The 18,195-nt window shown below is 56.8% G+C and overlaps 2 protein-coding genes across 3 annotated transcripts in view; one reads left to right on the top strand and one right to left on the bottom strand.

Moving 5' to 3' along the window:
- Positions 1 to 2,748, top strand: part of WIPI1 (WD repeat domain, phosphoinositide interacting 1) — a 28,686-nt gene extending 25,938 nt beyond the window's left edge. Inside the window, exon 13 of the mRNA XM_052657110.1 lies at positions 2,288 to 2,748. Coding sequence (XP_052513070.1) covers positions 2,288 to 2,335 — 48 coding nt within the window. The 3' untranslated portion in view covers positions 2,336 to 2,748. The remainder of the gene's footprint in view (positions 1 to 2,287) is intronic.
- Positions 2,749 to 2,759: 11 nt separating this feature from the next.
- ARSG (arylsulfatase G) overlaps positions 2,760 to 18,195 on the bottom strand; it is a 69,742-nt gene continuing 54,306 nt past the window's right edge. The window contains exons 9-12 of one of the 2 annotated variants that reach the window (XM_052657093.1): positions 16,509 to 16,617; positions 11,635 to 11,755; positions 6,776 to 6,866; positions 2,760 to 3,689 (exon numbers count right to left, since the gene is read on the bottom strand). In XM_052657093.1, coding sequence (XP_052513053.1) covers positions 3,415 to 3,689; positions 6,776 to 6,866; positions 11,635 to 11,755; positions 16,509 to 16,617 — 596 coding nt within the window. In that variant the 3' untranslated portion in view covers positions 2,760 to 3,414. Of the gene's footprint in view, positions 3,690 to 5,272; positions 5,644 to 6,775; positions 6,867 to 11,634; positions 11,756 to 16,508; positions 16,618 to 18,195 lie in introns of those variants that run through there. The other variant, XM_052657094.1, reaches the window with a different exon arrangement.

Genomic DNA, 18,195 nt, shown 5'->3' on the forward strand with positions numbered 1-18,195 from the left:
TTAGTTAGAGAGCAGCCCGGACGGTCAGCTTGGAATCATCTCGAAATGGAAGCAGTGTTTAGGCCTAAACGTGGGGGGCTCCCTGACCGTCCCTCCTGGAGGCAGAGAGGGGCAGCCACTGGGGCACAGGTCTTGGGGGCCAGTGTTTTCTCTCAGTGCTGATTTCATGCCAGGTGGATTCCATTTGCAAGAAGATGGAGGGCGGCTCTGGCTTCTCTCTTGCATAAATCTGTAGGACAGTCTACGCAGAGGGAAGAAAAGGAGGGGCCTCCCTGGTGGTCCAGTGGTTCAGATTCCACGCTTCTCACACAGGGGTGCAGGTGTGATCTCTGGTCGAGGAATTAAGATCTCATATGCCACATGTTACAGCCAAAAAATACAAAACAAAAAGCTGCCATGGGCCCTTCGTGCAGGGGCTGAAAGGCCACATTTGTCATTTCCCAAAAGGCTCCACGGGGTGCTGCGTGAGACGGACATTTTTGGCTTTTTATAGATCGTCACACACAGTGCCAACAAGTGAAGCTGACATTTCAGGGCCAGAAAGCAGTCATCGTTAAAACTGTTCATTTAAAAACATTTGTTGGCTCAATGCCTCCCAGTAGGGCAGTTGTTTTGCTTTGGGGGTTCTCTTGCCCCTCTTCACTATAGAGGGAGCTTTTCTGTTCCCCAAAACTTGGCATCTGGGTCCTGAAGTTGCATCCTTGGAACCCAGAGCAGGTCAGACGCAGTGGCTTATGGGACCTTCCTACCCATCATCAGCAGTTGTAAAAGTCTGGGGCTGCTCTAAAAGATGATTGGATTGTGAGACTCTCCACTGTAACCAGAGCAGACCTGGAGACCTCTTATATTTACAGAACCGGATTACCCTGGGTATTGGCATTCAGAGGTGATCTCTTGCCAAAGAAAACCTGTATCAAATTAAAAGTACCCCATGTTATTTGGTGTACCTGTTATTTGGTACATCATTTGGAGTAAAAAACAAAAAACTGGAGATGCTTGAGAATTAGCGACAAAATGGGAGGCCTGTCTGCTTAGGCCATGCCAGGGAGCCTGGGAGGAGCCAGTCATCCCGTCTCCTGTGTCAGGACCAGATGAGTGGAAGCTGCTTTAAATTGCATGGAGGCCTCTTATTTATACACGAGTGGGAGTGCCCGTCACCGAAAGAGGTTCCCGGGAATGCTCGTCAGGCCCTAGTGATTTTGAAGCAGCCCCCAAAATTGTGCAGAGATGTCGGGAGGACTTGCAGGGGCCGTCGGCCCCCAGCCCTGCCCTGAGGCTGCAGGCACAGCAGCAGGTAATGAGCGGGCGGGTCAGAGGCCTGGTATGTTCTCATGAGAGGGACTGTCTCAGTCACGCCCTTGCTGGCTGTGATCATCCCCGGAGAATCTAGACACTTCTCTCTCTGCCTGTCCTGAAGTGCCAGGCCCGTTACAAACACCGGCCCAGAAGTCTCACCTCTACCCACATTCCTAAAGGCGCTCTGGGATCCTGACGCATCCTGGGGTCTTAATAGCTCACAGACAGGAGCGGAGGTTTACCCGGATAATCCCGAGGGGTCCCTGTATAGTCACTGCTGATCTTCCTCTTCAAACACACTGACACTTGGCTGGGTACCATCCCGCTTCCCTCCTTGGGATTTACTTTGCTCTGAGCACAGTGAGACGGAAAGATGCTGTATTCGGGAAGGGAGCAGCTTTGGGTCAGTAACAAGTCGCCCTTGGTGAGTGCGTATTTTCTGACGTTCGTCTTACTCTTGGGAGTGAAGGAATTGGGACCAAGGGTGTTTACTGACTTTTTCACAGTGACTTAGCAGTCTGTGTTTACCAGTAAGATGAGCCTTTAAGGAAAATACACATATACATGTCAATATGCATATATAGTTTGGGCTTCCCTGGTAGCTCAGACGGTTAAAAAAAAATCGGTTTGCAGTGCAGGAGACCTGGTTCGATCCCTGGGTTGGAAAGATCCCCTGGGGGAGGAAATGGCAACCCACTCCAGTGTTCTTGCCTGGAGAATCCCATGGACAGAGGGGCCTGGTGGGCTGCAGTCTGTGGGGTCGCAAAGAGAGAAAACCGAACATGCACACACACATATGTATTTTTTACAAATAGTATTTTCTGCACCTAAAGAAGACAGGTGACCCCTGTGGCCACACGCAAGGGTCGGTCTGTGGATTGACAGATGGGGAACCTCCACCAGCCCCGTGTGGACACTGACCCGCCGACACGCCGCTCACCTGCCAGCACCCCCCAGAAAGGGTAAGGCCGCTGTGTTTTGATTTCGGCAGATCACTTCGTGCCGTGGAGGTCAGCAGGACAAAGCCACACCGTCCTGACGGGCAGCAGGGCCGCCCGGGTCAGGTGGTTCTGGAGCAGACGAGGAAGATGGACAGGCAGGCGGCTGAGTGAGCGGCGGGGGGGACAGAAGCCCCGGGACGCGGTTCTCAGCCGGTGGGCGCGGGGGCCGGCACAGACCCATGGCCTGCCCTGGAAAGTGTGTCCCAGCTGCAGCGTCCACGGGAACGAACCGTATCCATCGACAACCCCAATTTTACATTAACGAGGGCATCCTTTTGAACATGTATGCTGTGTATAAAATGTACCTATAGGAACACCTCTCGGAACTGTATTCCGTCTATGTGACTCAGGCTGTTGTGGCCAGGCCAAAGGTGTTTGCAGTGATCGGAATAAACCATTCATGACCTTTCAGTCCCATCTAGGACACTAATAATAAAATCATGGCAATGCACGTTTGAGGCTTTAAAATTTTACTTTGTGGTTTGAGGAGGCAGGAAGAATCCCTAAAATCTACAGAGTACAGACATTTGCCTGTGGAAGGGATGGAGGGAGGTGGGGATGCTTCTGTGGCTCTTCCGCTCAGAGACAAGCGGACCTACGTCAGGTGTCCACTCTGCCCCAGCATCCCTAGGGGAGCCTCCCGGCCGCGGAGCATCTCCGGTCGCACCCCGCTGCTTGGTCGCAATCAGCACAGTCACAAGCTCCCAGGTGGCCTGCGGGCGCAGGAAAGGCGGGGCGGGGCTGCTCCAGACGCCAGAGGGCACGGGCCTCCGATCAAAGGACCAGCAAAACTGGGTACATTTAAAAAAAGAAAAAGGAACTGCAGCGCGTTGTGCGCTGCTCGGGGTCACGTCCTGTTCCAGGCAGGCATCTTCACGTCTCTCCTGGTCTCCTTCAGCGTCCTTCTGCGAGTCCGGTTACATAATCGCCCAAGTTCAGAGGCTGGTCTGACTCCTGACTCGCTGCCTTTGCTCACAGCGCGGGCGCGGTGCGCTCTCAGACGGGGACGCAGAGCGGTGACCGCGGAACAGCTCGGGGCCTTGTCTTCGGAGCGCGCGGGGCCGCGGCGGGGGCAAGCGCCGGGGGCAAGCGCCGGCGTCCTGGCTCAGTGTGTCCCTCACGCGGCCCGGCAGCGGCAGGCGGGGCGGCGGGGGTCGCAGCAGGGCCGCACGGAAGGGTCCTGGCTGTAATCCGCCCGCGAGACGCGGTCGCGGGCGATGTCGGCGAGGACGCCGGCGAGAGCCGCCGCGACCCTGGGCAGCACCGCCCGGTACTCCGCGCCGCCCTGGTCCAGGGGCGCGGCCTCGGCGCGGTCAGCTTCCAGGTCGAAGATGAGGGGGCGCTCGTGGTGCCGCTCGGGGCCGACGCTCCCGTCGCAGGCTCGGGCTCCGCCTGGGGAGGGGACCGCAGAGACCCCGTCAACCCAGCGTCGGCCCGAGGTGTGCAGAGCATCCCGACGAATTATCAGTGCTACCTGGAGTGAGCCCAGAACGGGCGTGCAGCGGAGGGGCCGGTTTCCCCACACAAGTCTGAAGGGCTCAGCAAGGAAGGGTCGTGGAGCTCACAGTGTGAATGCTATTAAGCTAGACAGGCCTGATAAACACTTCGTGTTTTCCACTGAAGCCCTTAAATGTTCATACTAGGAGTGAAGACTGTGTCCCAGGATGGAGACATTTACCTAAGGACAGGGAGGCCAGGCATGCTGCGATTCATGGGGTCGCAGAGTCGGACACGACTGAGCGACTGAACTGAACTGAACTGAAGGACAAAATTCAACAGACCCCAGTTCTAACCAAGTATAAAAGCCAGCCTCCTCAAGTTTAAGGAGATTAGGTGGTAATTAACAGCCCGTGGTGGGGCTACCCTGGTGGCTTAGTGTAAAGAATCCCCTTTCCAATGCAGAAGACTCAGATTTGATCCCTGGGTGGGAAGATTCTCCAGAGAAGGCAACGGCGGCCCAGTCCAGTATTCTTGCTTGGAGAACCCCATGGACCGGGAATCCTGGTGGGCTAAGTCCATGGGCTCACAGAAGAGACTCACACATGACAATGCCTAAACAGCAACCTAGTTCACTGAAAAATCTAAAACTGCGTCCTCATCACAGGTCACACATGTCTTTCTCTAGCCTAATGTAGCACCCACTCCAGTGCTCTTGCCTGGAAAATCCCATGGACGGAGGAGCCTGGTGGGCTGCAGTCCATGGGGTCGCTAAGAGTCGGGCACGACTGAGCGACTTCACTTCGACTTTTCACTTTCTTGCATTGGAGAAGGAAATGGCAACCCACTCCAGTGTTCTTGACTGGAGAATCCCAGGGACAGGGGAGACTCGTGGGCTGCCGTCTGTGGGGCCGTACAGAGTCGGACACGACTGAAGCGACTCAGCAGCAGCAGCAGCAGTCTAATGTAGCAGGTGTCAATTCATCTCATCGCAAAGCAGGTTTAAGTCATCCGGACGCAGAGTTTCAAGGATGGGAGGTGAGAGAAGGAATCAGAGCTCCCTCACCCATCTGTTGACATCTCCCTTCTCCATTTGCTAACTCTCCTGGGAGCTGGATGACTGTAGAGAGGAGCAGGCCTCCCCTGGGTGTCATAATTCCTTTCTGATTGTGATCGTTTCCAACAGGCTTATTACGTCGTATGACCCCGGCATTGTGGTGCCAAGGGCTTTCTGGCTGGGTTACGACTTCTGAAATTAACTCAGCCTGGAGAAACCATACCTCTTCAATAGAGTAATGTAAGGGCTGTAATCTAGAGCTTCCCATCTGAAAGCATAACAAATATCTGACTGGTTTGCATTTTAGGTCTTGGAGAGTCGCACATTCCTGTGGCAGTTTTAATATTTCTCAAGTGATGAACTCAAAAGAACTGGTTTTGCTTTTATGACACATTTTCTTTGGGGTCACTTATTCATGCTCAAGGCAAATAATGTTTGTGCTTCATTATATAATTCTTTGGAAAGCTCTAACCTCAAATAACTGAATCAAACTGGAATCCATATCAGATCCCAGATTTGAAAGGGCTTTTTTTTTTTTTTTTTGCATGGGGTGGGGAGAGGTCTTGTTTTTCATTCATTACAAAAAAGTGTTAGTGTTCCTACCAGATCCAAGATTCTGTGCGAGGCACATCAAGAGGACAAAGATTAAAGAGCTTACAGAGGTGAGTTTGTGCTTAGATGGTCAGCTGCATCCGACTCCTTGAGACCCCATGGACTGTAACCCGAGTGCCATTTCCTCCTCCAGGGATGTTCCTGGTCCAGGATCAAACCCGTGATTCTTCCGTCTCCGGCATTGGCAGGCAGGTTCCTTACCACTAGCACCCCTGGCCGTTGAGTTTAGAGGGCTTAAAGCTATTAGGAAGGATAAAAGATGTACTTGAATAACTGGCACAGAAGGTAAAATGTGGTAAATATCAGGGTTCTCCATATCCTACCAGCTGGGAAGATGAAAAGGCATTCTGCCATCCAGGTGGCCTTAAACGCTGAGAGGGATTTTAATCTGGAGGCCAAGGAGGGTCATTACTCTTGGAAACTAAGACTAGACAAGCACGGGACGGGCTTCCCTGGTGGTCTGGTGGACAAGAATCCGCCTGCCAATGCAGGGGACGCAGGTCTGGTCCCTGGTCCGCGAGGATCCCACGTGCCGCGAGGCAAACAAGACCGTGTCCACAGTTACCAAAGCCCCTGTGCCCTAGAGCCTGCGCTCCGGAACAAGAGACGTCGTCACGGTGAGAAGCCCGGCACCGCAGCGAACAGCAGCCCCTGCTCGTCGCAGCTGCGAACCACCACGCACGCAGTGAGGACCCAGCACGGCCACAGATAAATAAAACTTTCTAAAACAGAAACGAAATACAGGACGTCCCTGGTGGCCCAGGGGTTAAGACTCTTTGCTTCCACTAAAAGAGGCGCGGGTTTGATCCCCCGCTGGGGAACTAAGACCCCCATGCTCTGCAGCCAGAAAAAAAATGTGCAGGGACCCAGGATGGAGGGAATTTGAATTCAGTTGGAAGCAAGAAGCCACTGGAAGATTTTAAGAACCATCCCTGATCGGGTACCAGGTTTCTAAAATACGTTAACATTTAAGACACCCACAGGGTGAGCCAAGAAGCAGGAAACCTCAGTTTGCTAAACAGACCTTCTACAGCTACTTTCTCAAACAGCCTCTTGTCAGGCAAATTACACTTTAAAGTCTCTCCAAGCCTCCACTGAACATTCAGTCACACGGGCCCCGCAAGTAGAACCATGGGGTGAAGCTTTTTTTGCGGGAGAAAGGGCAGTGTAGACGCGCTGGGCCAGCTCCGAGCTGGCTGGGGAGCTCGGGGAAGAGTGGAAAGACCTTGTTTGTGTATTGGTGGGTGTGGCGGGGCCCCTGGGACCGGATCTGGGGGCGACGCCATCAGAGATGCCCCCGCGTCCCTGAAGGAGGGCACGCACCCTCGCCGTGAGGCCTGAGTGGGGGTCCGCAGGGCACCCCCCCACTCACCGGTGACGTAGAAGGCCTTGTACTGCTCCAGGCGGACAGTCTGAAGCGCTCCGTCCTCTCCGGCAGCCCCGCTGTTGGGGTGGAACAGCACCTGGGGAAGGGGGACAAGGCTTCGTGGTGAAGCGCCCGACACCCCCCCTGGACAGCAGGAGCGTCCTTGTCGTGGTCCCTGCTCCCCATCACCGCCGAGCCCACCCCGCCCCAAACGCGGCAGACACAGGCCTCCGGTCCACACGGCCTATTCCCGCGAGCCTAAGCGGGCGGCACGTCTCCCGGTCAGTTCATCCGAGTGGGTCACAGGTCTGGCCGGATTCCAAGCCCAGAACTAGCCTGGTCATCTGCAGGGTCCGGTGCAAAATGAGGATGAGACAAACCTTGTCCCCAAATCAAGAATTTCAACGGTCAGCACAAGGGGTTATGTTCATTATCCTGTGATAAACCATGGTGGAGAAGAATATGAAAATAACGTACACCTATGTATAACTGGGTCACTTTGCTATGCAGTAGAGATTAACACAGTGTTGTAACCAACTCTACTTCACTATTTATGATTTCATTTTTATTTACTATTTGGTTGCCCCAGGTCTTAGCTGGGGCACGTGGGATCCAGTTCCCTGACCGGGGATCAAACCCGGGCCCCTGTACTGGGCGCAGAGTCTTAGCCACTGCTCCACCAGGGGAGTCCCCTAAAATAAAATCTTAAGAATAACTATTTTATTTTACTTACTACCCCCGGTCCCCAAATTACAGTTTTCAAGGTGGCCAGGGCATGCCAGGGGCATGGGTTCAATCCCTGGGGCGGGGTTGTGGGGGGTCTAAATCCTACAGGCCACAGGGTATGGTTTCCCCTACCCTGCCAAAACAAAAAAAGAAAAAAGAATCGCCCTCCAGAATGGAGAGACTCAGAGTGGAGTTCAGGGTTCCCAAGGGCAAGGTCTGGTAGGAAATAAATGACCAGCATCCTTGGAAAGCTGGGGGCTTTGGGCTGGAAGCGTGAGACCGCCCTGCTATGAATCATGACTGATATATATCACTGGAAAGGCGCTTATGTGATTCAAAGTTTCCATGGAGCTAAAAAAAAAAATGAGAAACATCTGTTGGAGCGGTAAACAGCTGTCCCCCCGAGTTTCCCAGCCCTGAGCGGCTGCCAGCGAGGGTGGGCCCCCCCAACACCTGCTGCTTCCGAGCTCTCGTGACAGCGCCCGTGATCCTGGAGGCATGATGACAGCAGGCCCCGTCCAAACAGGAAGAGGATCATAACTCAGAACCCTCACCCCTTCCAGCCCAAGGAAGCCAAGCCTCTCACCGCAGGAGGCTGTGTTGTTTCCTTCTGGAGAAGACAGGAAGTGGGGTGGGAGGGGCGCTTGGAAAACCTATTGTCAGCTGAGCTGCAACGTTACTCAGACACCCAGGAGACGGGAGCCCTGGTCTGCAGGTTAGAATCCTTGACACCGTGTGACTCTCAGTAACAGAAGCTCTGCAGGGGCGGACTGCCGTGGGCAGGATGTTTACTCGCGTTGCCAGGCACCGCTTCCGAAATCCAAGAGGAAGCAGGGTGGCTCGCCCTCAAGCCCGCGGATGGGTTTGGAGAACTCTGTGCGTGCCCTGCTCTCCCCTCTGAGCTGACCGACCAAGGCGTTCTTGTTTATATCAACAGAGGAAGGAGGCTGGCGAATTTACACACGAATCACAGCTGGAGACATTTCCTCCCCAGGGGACACGCAGTCCGAATTTCAAAGATAACTTTATCTTCTGCAAACACATGCATCTTCTTGGTGGCTTTTCTTACCTGTTAGCTTTATTCTATCCAATCGCCGTTTTTCAAGCAGGAGGCACCTCCTTACTTTAAGCCCTGGAGGCCGGTGCCTAGGTGACATCCTCAGAAAGCCAGGAGAGCTCCCAGGCCTTCGGGTGCGGGCTCGCAGATCCCCATCTCCAAAAGTGGTCAGCCTTGTGCCAGCCGCTCTGGACAGCATCTCTGACCACTAGGGGCCTCTCTTCTCCTTAAGAGAGGTGATCAGTGGTCCAGAGACTAAGGACTTAACTGCTCTTCCGACGTGTGGTCTCCAGGGATGGCTGCGCATTGTGTGACCACACGGCCCCAGGTTGGTCAGGGCAGAGCAGGTGCAGTGCTGCTACGGAAGCTTTCCATTGGCTGACAGTTCTCGGGCTTGGACGTGTCAGCCTGGGGCGGGGATAAGACGTGACCAGCCACGATGCCACAACCTGCAGCTTCCAGCCGGGAGCCAGGCAAGCCCTGAGTGGGACCTGTGTGCCCCCCTGCCCGACCCCTCCCTGCTCCCCCTCTCCACTCCCCCTCCCTGCTGCGGCTGCCCTCGGTGCCTGGACACAGACCCCCCACCCCCGACTGCAGGGTGTGCAGGAATGCACAGCATAGAGTCAGCAGCCGTGGTTTTGAACATCACAGACAAGACGGCCCTGGCTGTCCGCAAGTGAGAAGACCGCTCCGCTGGAAAACCCACAGCCCAGCATCTGCTCTCATCGCAGGGCCCAAGGGGCGGGGTCAGTGTGCACACAGCCCCAAGTTGCTTCAGCTCGCCAACTTGCCGTTGCCATTACCTGCTTGCAAAACGGAAGCACCCAAGGGCTGAGGCGTTTTGCATAGCTTTGAGATGACAGTCTAGGGGTTCCTTCGAGCTTCTTGAAACTGGAATGGTTTTCTAAACCAACCCATACCAGAACCTTGTAAGCCCAGAATATAGCTGAGGGTGAACAAACTGTGTTTATTAAAACATACATGTGCGTGCTGTGGGAGCGAATGAATATATTCTGCGTATTAAGGAATGTTCCAAACAGGTGGAAACATTTAAATCTAACCTTTAAGGCTGTTATGTGCCACTGGATGTCCCAGAATGTCTGACACAGCGCCTTGCACGCGATACTAAATAAGTGGTTACTGAATACAGAAAAGCACACGCGTGCATGTGTGTGTGTGAACACACATGTATATGTATGCACATCTTTATAATCCTATGTTTCCCTCCTGGTCTTCCATCAGCAACTTCGAGGGGATTTACAATCGTTTCTCTTGGGGCCGACTAGGAAAGACCAAGGTGGGGCCCATGGTGAGAACCCTCCTGCCACCCCAGGAAACGAAAGAGACTCAGGTTCAATCCCCTGGAGGAGGGCATGGCAGCCCACTCTGCTGTTCTTGCCTGGAGAATCCCATGGACAGAGAAACCTGGGGGCTACAGTCCACGGGAGAGCAAAGAGTCAGACACGACTGAAGCGACTTAGCACACACTCAGAAAAGACCAAGGCCAAATCCAGGGCCAGCAGCAAGCTATGTTGACCTCTCAGGTGTCTTTACTAACACTGCAGGAGTCTAGTCCTTGGGGGGGCCGGGCCCACGAGAGACACACCCTAAGAGTTCCCGCAGAGCTCCTGGTGAGCAGTAAGGCGTGGCTGTTCCCCTTGGCTCACGGGGTGCCGTCAGCCCCACTCCAGCTGTGTCCCCACCCATCACACGTCCCCGCAAAACCCCAAACGGCGTTGTGGCCTTTATCAGGCCGTCCTGCCGGGTCCCTGGGGCCCACGTTAGTCACCACGCAGCCCTGAAGAGGGGCCCCTGCGAGTTGGCGGAAGAGGCAGCCTGAGAAAGCAGGAGGTCTCCGGCGGCTGCAGACGGAAGTTCCGCGCCAGCTCCCACGGGCTCTGGGACCGCGTTGAGGAGCCAACGTCGAAGCTTCCTGGTGACCTTAGTCACCCTCCTGGACACTTGGGAGCATCTCTCCACTGACGCAGTCGACAACCCCCCAGGGCCACATACCGCCAGCTCCCAGCCCAGGGGCGGAAGCCACCTTCCTGCGTAGCTGTCCTGGGTGGGGGCGGGGAACAGGGTTGGGCTTGGCAGGGTCTGCAGCTCGGGAAGCAGGGTAGGGGGGGGATCAGACCAGCTGGGAGGAGCTGTTCTGCCCCAGGGGCCAGCCCGGGCCTCCATGAAGGAGCCCAGGGCCCACTCTGACCCGTGCACCGGCAGAGGGGCAGGGCACCTTCAGGAACTGCCTCAGGACATTCGACTCACTTCCCTGTGACTCTCGGGAGGCCAGAAATAGACGCTTTGATGTGCAGGTCCCTAACTGGGAGGCCAGGCCCGGATCCCACCCGCCCCCTTCCCTCCTCCCACTTCCTCTTCCTTTTGGCAAAAGTAAAACAGAGAGAGAGACAGCCACCGAATGCTTCCGGAAACACCCGAGAGGGGCCTGGGGGCTGGAGGGCTGTGTGCGCTGAGCGCTCCAGGAGCCGGGAGAGGTCAGGGGCCCCGCCCCCAGGACATCATCCATCCATCCACTCACCCATTCACCCATCTTTTCGGTCACCCAGTCACTCAGTTCTCATTCACTGCATGCTGGCTGGGTGCCAGACCCCGAGTTACGTGTACTGAGAATTCCACGGTGAGATTCCTGCCCTTAAGGAGCTTTTGTTCTGGCGGGGTCAGTGGAGGGGGGAGGCAGGGAGCCCCATAATACAGTGCAGACACTGCTTATACATCCCATCCAGCTAAAGCCTGTGCCTTCTGCCGACGTCATGTCAGAAAATTAAATGATGGTGAGAAAAAAAAAACATTTGTTACAGGGAATAAGTAACCCGCCCTAGGCCAAACTGCTACCTAGAAATCTGGGTGATGAGCTGGACTGACTCAAAGCAGAGCAGGGAGTGGAAACAGGTTCCTCTCAAAGGAGTGCCCCTCCCAGGGGTCTGGCAGGCTGGACCTCCAGCGGCCACTGGTGGGCATCTTCTGAGGATGGGTCTGTCTGCACACAAGCTGGCAGACCTGGATGGGGGCGGCAGGCCGGCCTCCGGATGAGCCGGGGAGGACACGCACCTCCTCCACTTACCCTGTGTCCCATCTGCGCCCGGCCGAACAGCACCTGCGAGACGTCCAGACCATCAAAGCTTCGGCCTCGGGGCAGGGGGGCCCCGGCCAGGGCCAGCACGGTGGGGAAGACGTCCAGCACGCTGCGGGAAGACCAGGCGGAGTCAGCCCCAGTGTCCCCAGGCCCTCTCCCTGGCCATCCTGGGGCAAGACCCTCCTGGACGGCCCGCAGCACGGGCCGTCTCTCTGCCCAGGGTTCAGTCCCTAGGTCAGGAAGATCCCCTGGAGGAGGCAATGGCAACCCGCTCCAGCGTTCTTGCCTGGAGAATCCCATGGACAGAGGAGCCTGGCTGCTGCAGTCCATGGGGTCGTAAAGAGTCGGACACGACTGAGCGGCTGAACAAGCGCAGAGCTCGGGGAACTCTGGTCCATTCTCGGCAACAGCCCAGACGGGGAAAGGCTCTAAAGAGGGGCTCGATGTGACAGAGGACGGGACGGCAGGACGGCTTCGCCGACTCAACGGGCATGAGTCTGAGTGGACTCCAGGAGTTGGTGACGCACAGGGAGGCCTGGCGTGCTGCAGCCCACGGGCTCGCAGAGTCGGACACGACTGAGCGGCGACTGAACTGCACTGACGTGTGTGTGTGACATTCACTTTGTGGTACGGCAGAAACTGACACAACATTAGACTCCAATAAAAATTCTTGTTTAAAAATAAATACAAAGAGAGCTAAGCGGCTCCACCGGTCACTGCCTAGGCCACCACCGCCCGCTGAGCGGGGCAGTGTGTGACCAGCACCTGCAGGGGACAGTCACTTCATTTCCCTCCCTGGGTCTCCATGCTGCAAACAGCTCGCTTGTGTTTAGAACGTGGTCATGGGTGAGCCATGCCATCCCCTCTCATTCAGCCCTTTTATTCCTTTTACAAACTAGTCCATGTTTGGGGGCGGGGGGGAGGTGCTCAGTCGTGTTGGACTCTTTTCGACCCCCGGGACTGTAGCCCGCCAGGCTCCTCTGTCCATGGGATTTCCCAGGCAAGAATACTGGAGCGGGTTGCCATTTCCTCCTCCAGAAGGTCTTCCTGACTCAGGAATCGAACCCACGTCTCTTGCATCTCCTGCATCGGCAGGCGGCTTCTTTACCGTGTGGGCCACCTAGGAAGCCCTGGTCTGTGCTGAGGGCGGGAGAAAAGGTAATGCCCAGCGACGTGAAGAGCACCGCGCCCACAGCCCCTCCACCCGCAGGCAGCCATGACGGCGGGTCTTTCTAGTCTGATATTCTCTGAAGTCACGTGCCACCATTTGCCTCCACACCAGGGCACATCTCCCTCCTGCATTCTGGTCAGAAAAAAAAGTTCCAGCAGGAACAGAGCTGTGCATCTGAGGGCCGGGCCCATCAAGAGTCGGTGGGACTCGATGGAGACCCAAGGGCCCAGCCACATGAGGCTGGACGCCCCTGGGAGAGGATGGGCTCTGGCTTCCCCAGTCCAGGGTCTGGGGGGAAGCCTCACCCTCCAGGAAGGGGTCTCAGAAGGGACCTGGCAGGCCATCGCTCCCCTCTTCCAGCCCAGGGCTCCGTCCACAGCAGACCCTCCCCGTTGACTTGGAACAGGGGTCTCTGCTCTCCCTTTGGCCTCCAGAGTCCACGGGGCCGGCAGCTTATCTCCCGCGATGCTCCTTCCAGGAGCTGGCACCCCACACATGTGCAGAGGCAGGAAGGGCAGCAAGCCCTCATGGAGTACAGAGCAATCCAGAAGCCAGTCCAGAGTAGGGGGTGGGGAGGGGGTGAGGGAGGGGATGTGGGAGGCTGCTTCCTAGAAGTGAGGACATGACCTCGGGGCAGGAGTGATCTGCAGGCAGGCAGTGAGAAGTGGGGCTCTGGCGGGTCAGTTGGGGTGCACAGGCCTGAACTCTGGGTCTGGAGCGAGGGAGGGGCCGGCAGAACCCCCTCTGAACTGTGGAGAAGCGGGAACCAGCCCAGGGTGTGGGGAGCACGCTCTTCCGCCTCTCTCAGTTGCCGTCCTTCCTGCGTGGGGTTCGCTCGCGTCACCCCCGGGGGAATCTAGGTGCCCCCCTTCCTGGCCCGGGTCCCGTGGGGGAGGCTGCAGAGGCTGGCTCTCCCCCAGCACCTCCAGGTCCCTCTGGGAGACCAGCAGCTCCAGCAGCACCTTCCAGGGAGCAGAGAGCTCCCAGAGCACCAGGGAAACCCAACACCGAAGCGCGCACGTCCGTGACCGAGCAGAACATAGCCCAGAGCGGGGTCGTCAGGACCACCCGTCTCCCCGGAGCCTGCTGCCAGACACAGCAACAGGGACGGAATCTTGAAAGGAAAGGCTGGGCCTTGCCGGGGAGGGTGGCGCCTAGCCCACGGGACTCCCTGAAGGGCACAGCCTGCTTGTGGCTCCTTCTTCCGGAACCTCTGCCTCAAGGCAGCCGCGCCCCCCGCAACACAGCGGCATGCCTTTCCGATCTGGGGAGACGGCTGCACCCCCCCTCACCCGGGGGACTATCCGCTCTTCTTAGCTGTTTTTCACATGAGGTTATTTCACGTCGTTCCTGCCCCGATCGTCGCTGTGGACTTGGCCCAGGAGTCCCCATGAGAGTCGTCCTCAGTTCCGGACAGAGACGTGGCTCCCAGCTCAGACACACCCCTTTCTGCACACAACCCAGGGCATCGCACGAGAGCTCTGACTCAACCGGCGCGAGTCTGTCCTCGCAGGGGGCTTGTGGCGCTGCCTCGGGACGTCCCGGTTGTCACAGCTGGGGCTGGGGGAGCCGTTGGCGTCTAGAGACCAGGGATTCTAGCAAACATCCTCAAACACCCGGGACACCCTCCACCATAGAGAACAGTCCGGCCCCAAACGTCAACAGCGCCCAGGTCGAGATACCCTGCTTCGGGGCTTTAGGGTCAGACCACAGGGCCCTTTCGGCGTGTGCTGCCAAGCCCCGCCCTCCCGAAGGGACATCGGCTCCAAAACAGCAGGAGCTTTCGGTTTGATGCTGCTGCTAAGTCGCATCAGTCGTGTCTGACTCTGTGCTATCCCACAGACTGCAGCCCACCAGGACCTCTGTCCCTGGGGTTCTCCAGGCAAGAATACTGAAGTGGGTTGCCATTTCCTTCTCCATCAGTCTGATGAGCCTGTTCCAACATCCGGTCCCTGGAGCCATGCCTGATCCATACTGGACACAATGATCCATCTTCATTGAAGATTTTTATGCTTTGGTTTTGGGCGCGGGGGATCCCAGCTCCCTGACCAAGGATCGAACCTGCGCCGCCTTCATTGGAAGGCAAAGGCTTAACCACTGGACCGCCAGGGAGGTCCCCAAGACAGGCTTCCATGGGACACTCCCCCTGAGTCAGCTGTCACCTCTGAAGCCTGAAATAATGAGCACAGGGGTGCCGCTCCATCGAAGCACGGTGGCCGACGGTAGGCACAGACGCCATTCTCCACTGACAACAGCGTGCTTGGCTCCTGGTGACGCCACCCGCGAGGTGGCCGAGTTCCCTGTGCACGTCCGGCCCAGCCCGTGAACCCCTGGCCTGACTGCAGCGAGTCAAGCCCAGGAAAAGCAGCCCGCCTGGCCTACTTCCTGGCTGCCTGACGTCACAAACTCCAGCCCAAGGTACCGTTGTCATACCTGCTGGGAGCCTCCTCCCCAATGGTACTAGGCTGGCCGCAGGCTCCTGGGGGCCAAGAGGGTGCCAGGGACAGGGCCTGGCCACCTGCTGCTCTGGCATCACGGCTGGTTACCCTTCTGACCCCTGACGTCAGCGCCCCTCATGCCATCCCTCCCCCCGGGACGCTGGAGGACACCTGTGAGACGTGCGCTCCTCCTCTGGGCTGAGTTCTCTAGTCCAGAACCCAGCTGGCTGATGGCGAAGGACCTTTGGAACTAGAAAATTAGTCCTTAACAAAGCCTCTGAGTGTGTGAGCAAGCACCTGGGTGCACCTGGCCATGGGGCAGAGCACAAGGAGGACGCCCCCCTAGTTAGGAGTCAGGGCCGTGTGGCATTGCGGTCAGGATGTTCACCACGGCCAAGCTCCGTGCCAGGACGTGGCCTCTGGGTCAGCCTCGATAAGGAGGTCAGCGTGATCTGACATGTGGTCACGCCGACAGTTGTCCTGCGAAGAAAGGGGCGCTTCTTTTTGGAGCTTCTTAGGCAGAGGCAGGAAGAAGGTCCTCAGCCAAGGATTCAGCCTTTCCTCCCAAGCCAGGGGGACCCTCCTTCCCTCTCTCCCCTCCAGGGCACGTGAATGCCTAGACCCCCCTCTCAGGGACATCCGTCTGAGTGACCCCCCTCAGATACCTGCCCTACCCCCAACGGGGGAGTCATCCGGGTTTAGTGATCTGTGCCCCCCCGCTCCCCACCACCAGCTGGCGTGAGTGCATGCTAAGTCATTTCAGTCGTGTCCGACTATTTGCAAGCCCATGGACCTTAGCCCGCCAGGCTCCTCTGTCCATGGGATTCTCTAGGCAAGAAGCCTGGAGTGGGTTGCCATTCCCTTCTCCAGAGGATCTTCCTGACCCAAGGATCGAACCCAGGTCTCCCGCATTGCACGCAGATTCCTTCCCGTCTGAGCCACCAGGGAAGCTTAGCCCACGCCGAAAGCGGTGATGGCACTCCTGCGGACGCCACTGCGACCAGTGGTGATGGCCGTGCAGCCCGCCCGGCGCCCTCTCCCCAGAGACGGTCTCCCCAGAGGAGGGCCTGTAGAGCCCCCTGTGCTCCTGCTTTCAGGGGCTCACAGGCTGGCCTGCAGGCAGCTCCGCGCAGCTGTGGTCTGAGTCTGGGAAGGCCCTGTGGACGCCTGCCCAGGGTCGGCGATGGGGAGGTCTCCAGCTACCCGAGCACACGCCTTCTCCTTGCATCTCAAGGAAACTGGGGGGGTCGTACCTCAGCAGAGCTGTGCTGGTGGCATTGACGGGGACCCTGCCGGGCCAGTAAGCCAGGGCTGGGACGCGGTGCCCTCCTTCCCAGGTGGTCTGCTTGGCGGGACTTCCCCCTGCAAGACAAGGAGGCAGTCGTTTCTCTGGGAAGAGCAGTCCTTCCTGACAGGGATGCTCTGAGAGCTCCCAATAATTCCAGCAAAGGCCCGACTTCCCTTGGTAATCAGCCATTTTTATTCACCTAGTTAATCTCTTTCAATGTGTGTGTGTATGTTCAGTCACTTAGTTGCGTCCGACTCTTGCAACCCCATGGACTGTAGCCCGCCAAGCTCCTTGGTGCACGGGATTCTTCAGGCAAGAACACTGGAGTGGGTGGCCATTTCCTTCTCCAGGGGATCTGCCCGACCCAGGGATCGAACCTGGGTCTCCCCCATTGGAGGCAGACGCTTTAACCTCCGAGCCACCGGGGAACACAGGTGAGACATAGTAGGTGCTCAACAAATATCTGTCAAACAAACATGAACGAATGTGTCTCCCTACTGGTCATGTTGAGAATGGGAAATAAAATTATTTGACTAAAGGCAGAAATTCCCCCCCAGCTATTTGATCTGACTGATGCCAACAACTGACCTGGCATAGATTTTGTTGTATTTTCCCTTTGCCTCACTTTTTACCCCCCTTTTGTCTGCCTTTATTTTTGAATGAATGAGTTGTTCCAATGTTCTGGAGACAGCATTTATAATAGCTTTGACCTCTTACCTCTTTCAGGGAGGTAAGAACAATCTATGTGCAATCTATGAATTTCCACTGGGTAATTAAAGGAATTCTTTTGGTAACTACCGAGTCAAAGTGACCAGCAGTGTAACGGTGACCAGCGGGCTGGAAGGGATGAGGTCATGCCTTATGGAAACATCCTGAATACACGTCGTGTTGAATTAGCCATGACCATCCCCACCACTCCCACACACGCCCCGACTTCAGCCCAGCTGAGCCAGGAATTGCACACAGTTAGCGTGTCAGAGGCCTTCCAAGGCGAAGGCTGTGTGTGCCTCACACAGGCCGCGGTCATGCGACGGCCTTATGTTTGGCTGCCGTGAACAGGGGTGGGGGGAGAAGACCAGGCTGCCGGCGCTCTGCAGCGCCCACCCCACAGCGAAGGCAACCTTTGAAGTCCCGGGCCAGCTCCCAACACCGGAAGTGCCCAGCATTCTTGGAATTTTCTCATAACCAGCTCTGGAGTCCCCCCAAGTGTTGAAGTAAGAAACAAAACGCACACCAACTTGCGTCCGTGTGGACGGTTCCTGTGTAGGGGTGTGGGGCTCTCGGAACCAGGTGGGCCGGGGGGGAACCTCCGTGGCCTGGCCTGGGATGTCTTGAGCACCTGGTCGCCATCCAGAGTCCCGCTGCCCAGAAGGGCCCAGAGCCCCCTCCCATTCTTCACGCACAAGCAGCAGAGAACCCGGTACTGCTGGGGCATAAATCACACTCCCACGTGGCTGCGGAATGCATGACTTATGCCTCTGCCCCGGGCCAAGAGAGGGTGGGAGCATCGCATGCGCGCAAACCCTGCACACATTCACCCCCCACCCATGAGGGGCGTTTCTAGGGACGCTTGGGAAATAGGTGGGTGAGAATATGGAGTCCATTTATTTGCAAGTCCATGGGACACAGTATCCCGATGAACTTGCTTAGCC

Source organism: Budorcas taxicolor, chromosome 19, assembly GCF_023091745.1.
Source record: "Budorcas taxicolor isolate Tak-1 chromosome 19, Takin1.1, whole genome shotgun sequence".
Classification (NCBI taxonomy): Eukaryota; Metazoa; Chordata; class Mammalia; order Artiodactyla; family Bovidae; genus Budorcas; species Budorcas taxicolor.